At 44.6% G+C, this 5,929-nt stretch overlaps 1 protein-coding gene across 1 annotated transcript; it reads right to left on the bottom strand.

The window, feature by feature from the left end:
* Positions 1-1,394: 1,394 nt before the first annotated feature.
* LOC122474438 (olfactory receptor 1G1-like) lies at positions 1,395-4,944 on the bottom strand. The gene is made up of 2 exons (XM_043565309.1): positions 4,861-4,944; positions 1,395-2,333 (listed from the first exon to the last, which is right to left on the bottom strand). The coding sequence occupies exons 1-2, from the start codon at positions 4,942-4,944 to the stop codon at positions 1,395-1,397; spliced, it is 1,023 nt and encodes a 340-aa protein (XP_043421244.1).
* Between the last annotated feature and the right edge of the window lie 985 nt (positions 4,945-5,929).

The raw sequence follows: 5,929 nt of genomic DNA, 5'->3' as shown, positions 1-5,929 counted from the left end.
CTGTGCTGGACGTGGAGCCTGCTTGGGATATTCTCTCTCTCTCTCTCTCTCTCTCTCTCTCTCTCTCTCTCTCTTCCCCCCCCCCCCCCCCCCCCCCCCCCCCCATGTGCATGTGTGCTCTTTCTCTCAAAAACAACAAAAAAAAAGTAAAGAATAAAGACTGGTCACAACTAACAAATAAAAAAACCCAAATCACCTGCCAGAGACAAAGATTGAATCCCAGATGTTTGATACTGGACAAATCTCTTAATCTTTCTGTGCCTTCGTTCCTTTTCCAGAATATTTTTGTCCTCCAGGCCACACAGATTCTGCCTCATATTCTTCACGGTAAGGCCAATCCCTATGAATGGGTTTCTTCCAAGGCAGGGTCACAACTAGTCCCTGAAGCCCAGTGACTTGACTGAGGTCCCGACTTGCCTTGTCTTGCCAGGATTTCGTTCTTTTTATTTTTTGTATCAGAAATTTATCTTAAAAATATTGAGATACAATTGACATGAAGCCTCGTGTAAGTTTGAAGTGTACAGGGTGTTGGTTTGATACATTTATTTTTTATTTATTAATTTAAAAAATTTTAAACATTTACATCCAAATTAGTTAGCATATAGTGCAGGTTTGATACGTTTATATACCACAGTATGATTACTACATTAGCATTCGCTAACACCTTTATCATGTCACCTAGTTATCACTTCTTTTTGTGTGTTGAGAACTATTAAGATCTAACACCTTGGCAACTATGAAGTATATAATACAGTATTGTGGACTATAATCGCTGTGTTGTGCATTAGATCTCTCTTCTTGTTGTTGCGGAAGGATTTATAAGCCTACACTGCACTCCTATTGAGATTTCTCCTAGAAGCCAAGTGTTGCCTGGCACTTTGGATGTTTCCAACCCTAGACTGAATCTGCTTAGATGCATGTACCCATTAATCAAGTCACGTCAGAGGGACTGTGGTCACTCCCTGTCCCCAGGCTGCAGTTCTGTCCTTGGCCAGATAGTCCTATTCCAGTCCTGCAAAGTTGGTCTTCCCTTTCTTGCATCTGCTTGTAAGGCCAACTCAGGAAAGTGAGTCTTTCAGATTTACAATGGACAAGTCCTGGGAAGGAGGCATGTTGAAAAGTCTGGGCTTCTGCTATGGGGAAGGACTCTTTTTTTTTTTTTTTTTTAATTTTTTTCCCCAATGTTTTTATTTATTTTTGGGACAGAGAGAGACAGAGCATGATTGGGGGAGGGGCAGAGAGAGAGGGAGACACAGAATCGGAAACAGGCTCCAGGCTCCGAGCCATCAGCCCAGAGCCTGACGCGGGGCTCGAACTCACGGACCGCGAGATCGTGACCTGGCTGAAGTCGGACGCCCAACCGACTGCGCCACCCAGGCGCCCCGAAGGACTCTTTATGATGTGGAACATCTTCCCCAGCCAAGGAGTCTCCACAAAGCCCCCTTCATGTCCCTGTTCCTCAGGCTGTAGATAAAGGGGTTCAGCATGGGGGTGACCATTGTATATACTACAGATGCCACCATTCCTATTTCTGCTGAATAGGTGGATGAGGGCTGGAAATACACCAGAAAGAGCGTCCCATAGAAGAGAGTAACCACTGACAGGTGAGAGCCACAGGTCGAGAAGACCTTGTGCTTCCCCACAGCAGAGGGGACCCTGAGGATGGTGTGGATGATGTGGGCATAAGAGACCAGGACACAGGTGAGAGGGACCACACCTGAGAGGGCTGCTTCAGCAAACATCATGACCTGAAAGATCTGGGTGTCTGAACAGGCAAGTTTGAGGAGAGGGAGAAGATCACAGAAAAAGTGTGGGATGGCATGAGAGGCACAGAAGGAGAACTGAGACATGAGGAGGGTGAGCGAGGAGGCCAGGAGGTGGGAGCAGAGCCAGGATGCGGCGACCAGCAGCAGGCAGCGCTGGGGACACATGATCGTGGTGTAGTAGAGAGGAAGGCAGATGGCCACGTAGCGGTCATATGCCATCACGGCCAGCAGGAAGTCATCCAGCAGGGTCAGCGCCATGAAGAAGTACATCTGCACGAGGCACCCAGTGTGGGAGATGGCGTGGCGCTGTGTCAGGATGTTTGCCAGCACCTTGGGGACAATGGTGCAGGTGAAGCAGGTATCGACGAAGGACAGGTTAGCCAGGAAGAAGTACATGGGGGTGTGGAGGTGCTGGTCAGAGCCAATGGCCATGATGATGAGCAGGTTCCCCAACATGGTGACCAGGTACATGCCCAGGAAGAGTCCGAACAGGAGAGGCTGCTGCTCAGGGTGTGCAGAGAAGCCCAGAAGCAGGAAGTCAGAGACGCTGGTTTGGTTTCTGATTTCCTTCAAGGAGAGAAATTGGAGGAGAATCTTGCTTAAAAAGATAGGCTGTGAATACTACAGAGTCTAGAGCTTTGGTCTTTATTCCTTGAAGAGGTTACTGAGATTCACTAGCAGCTATGATGGCAGGGTGGGCAAATAAGGAAAATATGAGGACTGTGGACTATGGAATCAGGCATTGTAGGGGGTGTAACTTGGTTTCTAGATTCTTGCCCTACATGTGACTGAATGAGGCTGAACTGGTTTTCATCTGGATTGACTCCCTCCAGTATTAATTCCTTTTTTAACTTTAGAACACTTGTTCAATCTTAATGCTCTACTGTGGAGTCCTTTGGGGTCATGCATATCCTAAGATAGTGGGCAATACGAGATACCCTGTCTGTGTCTGAGTGTGTGAGTGTTTACTGAGAGAAATGGAAGAAAAAGTCTTTAGATGTGCCAGGTGTGCTGTATGTCTTTGTGTTTGAAGACTGTTCCAGTGAATTAACGTAGATATGAAAACTGTTAACTGAACTTTGTGAATGAAGGGAGTGCTGTTTTCATTATCATCATCAACTTCACTATCAGCCAGCGGCATGTTTTAAGATCACAGTCTTTGAAGGGACACCTGGGTGACTCAGTCGGTTGAGCGCCTGACTTCGGCTCAGGTCATGGTCTCACATTTCGTGAGTTCAAGCCCCACATTAGGCTGTCCGCATGGAGCCTGGCTGGGATCCTCTGTCCCCTTCTCTCTCTGCCCCTCCCCCACTCATTCTCATTCTCTCTCTCTCTCTCTCTCTCTCTCTCTCTCTCTTAAAAATAAATAAACATTAAGAAAATTAGGAAAAAAGATCACAGTCTCTGGAGTCTAGAGACAGGCTGGGAATCCTTTCTCTGCTGTTCTCTGAGTGTGCTCTTCAGCAAGTTACATAAGCTCCTTGAGTCTCTGTTTCCTCGTTTGTACAACGTGTACTCGCTTCATAGAATCACTGAAGCTACTGAGATAACATCAAGGAAGGGCTCGCCTCCATTAAGGGGTGATCGTCGCTTCATTGTTGACAGGAGTTGAAGAAATGTGAGCCCGGGTCCCACAATACAATGGTTTACATCAGACAACCTGCTTAATTATAACTTTGCTTCTCTCATGCCTTTTTTCACTTTGGTAAATGCCCCCTTGGAGTTTGCTTTCTTGGTGTTTAGATGCAGAGAATGATGCCGCCTGATAGGTTTGTTGAGGGGATAAATACTGGGTCAATGAAGGTTGTCTTCACAAACCAGATTTCATGAACTTTATGAAATCTTGAAGATTCTTTGATTCATGATGTCATGATGTGGACTGGAAAAGAGGAATACCAATGTCTCTGATGGCGTGAAAGAATGCATGTGCTGAAAGGTCAGGGGCAGCATGTGGCAGTGTCATACTCATGGAGTGTGTTCCTTAATACATCTTTTATGAGGTCTGATGAAATCTCCCCACTCTTTATGTGTGATTTTGAGAAAGTCACTTTGCCTTTTTGCTCTTCAGTTTTCACATCTGTTTAAATGAGTAAGTGTAGAGTTTACTGTGGGGAGTAGTGAGGGTAAAATTAGGCAATGGTTGTGAAATATTTAGACCAAGGCTGGTGCATACTAAGTGCTCAGTAAATATTAGCCATTATTGTTATTGTTGTTAGTACAATATTCTCAGAATGGTCAAAGCCTCTGCTTTGGCATTGGGAAGTCCCATGTAAACTTGGTCAAATAACTTTTTTTTTTTTTGAGAGGGAGAGAGAGAGAGAGAGAGAGAGGGAGGAAGAGGGGCAGAGGGAGAGACTCTTAAGCAGGCTGCATGCTCGGTGGAGAGTCTGACATGGGCTTGATCCCATGACCCTGGGATCATGACCTGAGCTGAAATCAAGAGTCAGGCACTTAACCTACTGAACCACCCAGGTACCCCAACTTGGGCAAATAACTTAATCAGAACAGCCCAGGTATCATTAACAATAAAATGGGAACAAATAACAATATTTTATATAGTTATTCACTGACTCTAATTAAAGAAAAAAGAAAGGATGTGAACAGGTTTGGTGCATTGTGAATGGTGGCGGCAGAGAGGGTGTGCGTAGTCCTATGATAGTAGCCCAGAGCAATTCTGGGAACCACACCTGCCCGAGAGCTGTGATGGTGGAGTCCATGAAGAAAACGAAAACGATGCGCCCTTTATTAATCAAGTGCTCTTCTGTTTGCAGAGTTCTGATGTCCACAGGTTTTGTTGCTGCACTGGTGCCATGTTCTGGTCACTGTGGACTTGAGGAAGGGTAGCCTGAGACTCTGTCTCCATAATGACCTCAGGCTGGATCAGCAAGGACCTGGTGAACACTGGACTTAGGTTCCCCTTATGGAGATTAGGAGAACTGGGAAGTGATGGGTGGATGTAGGAAAGAAAAGGGGAAAAAAGAAAAAGGAAGAAGCTCTAATGGGCTGTGTGTGTGTCCGCACATGCGTGCCTGTGTGCATCTAGGCCTTTGGTAGACTGTGGTCTTCCTCCCCATCTCTGTGCCTTGATGCTTACCTGGAGATGCTGGCCAACCTCAGTCCCTGACACTGTCACCATGGATGTTGGATTCCCTGCTCCTTTGTCTCCCCAGGAAGACATGATTGGAGCCACGGAGCCCTTCCCTCTCTGCCGGAGCAGCACAGACTGAATACCCAGGAGGAACTGTTGACTATTCACAGGCAGTGTCTCCTGAGACCCAATCACAGGCTTCCTCGTTAGAGACAAGATGAGGCAATTCTAGACTGTGGCCCCTTGAGTCCCAGCAATGTCTGTAATGCCCCCTTTCAAAGAGACTGGGGCTGGGATCCATGGAGGCACTTCTGGAATTTTTCCCTTGGATGAGGTGCAGGTCAGGTTTGTCATTGTCAGCCTGTCCCCATCGTGGAGTACACACTTTCTAATAAGAGCATTGTCCTCATGGATGAAACGTAGGTTGCAGAAAATAAGAGGGAAAAAATATATTGGAGGTTACCACTGTTGCCTTCAATAGTCATGTTGTAGAGGGGACATTCTTATTCTCTAGGACCCCAGTAGTCAATACATAATCAACATATAGGATCTACAGAAGGCCAAGGTGCTGGGGATCTTTGGATATTTCTTTGTTGTAAATCTGTTTTACATACAAAAGTGTTACGCAGAAAACATACATGTGGTATTAAAGAATGATAATAAGATAATACTCGTGCTTTTTCCTTTCACATTTAATATTATAACAGTATATTAGAATGATAATATTTCTATCACTTAAAATCCCCCTTTGTGCCCCTCTGATCACATTTCCTTTTCTCCTCTATTAGAGGAAACCATTGTTGTGACTATTCCTGTAGTCTTCTCTATAATTTTACCATCTATCACTCTAAAATATATATGGTCTGATTAGGCATGTTTTTGTGCTTTATGTGATTGGAATTATATTTTTTGTGTTCTTTTGTAACTTGCTTATTTTCGTCAATAGTTTTACATTTTTTAAAGGCTTTATTTTCTTTCCTTTTTAAAAGTTTAATTATTTATTGTTTTTTTAATTAAAACAATTTATATTCAAGTTAGTTGCAATATGCAATATTGCATATATGCAATAATGATT

This window comes from Prionailurus bengalensis, chromosome D4 (assembly GCF_016509475.1).
Source record: "Prionailurus bengalensis isolate Pbe53 chromosome D4, Fcat_Pben_1.1_paternal_pri, whole genome shotgun sequence".
Classification (NCBI taxonomy): domain Eukaryota; kingdom Metazoa; phylum Chordata; class Mammalia; order Carnivora; family Felidae; genus Prionailurus; species Prionailurus bengalensis.
The sequence above is the reverse complement of the archived record's forward strand: the minus strand, read 5'-3'. Positions and strand labels throughout refer to the sequence as shown.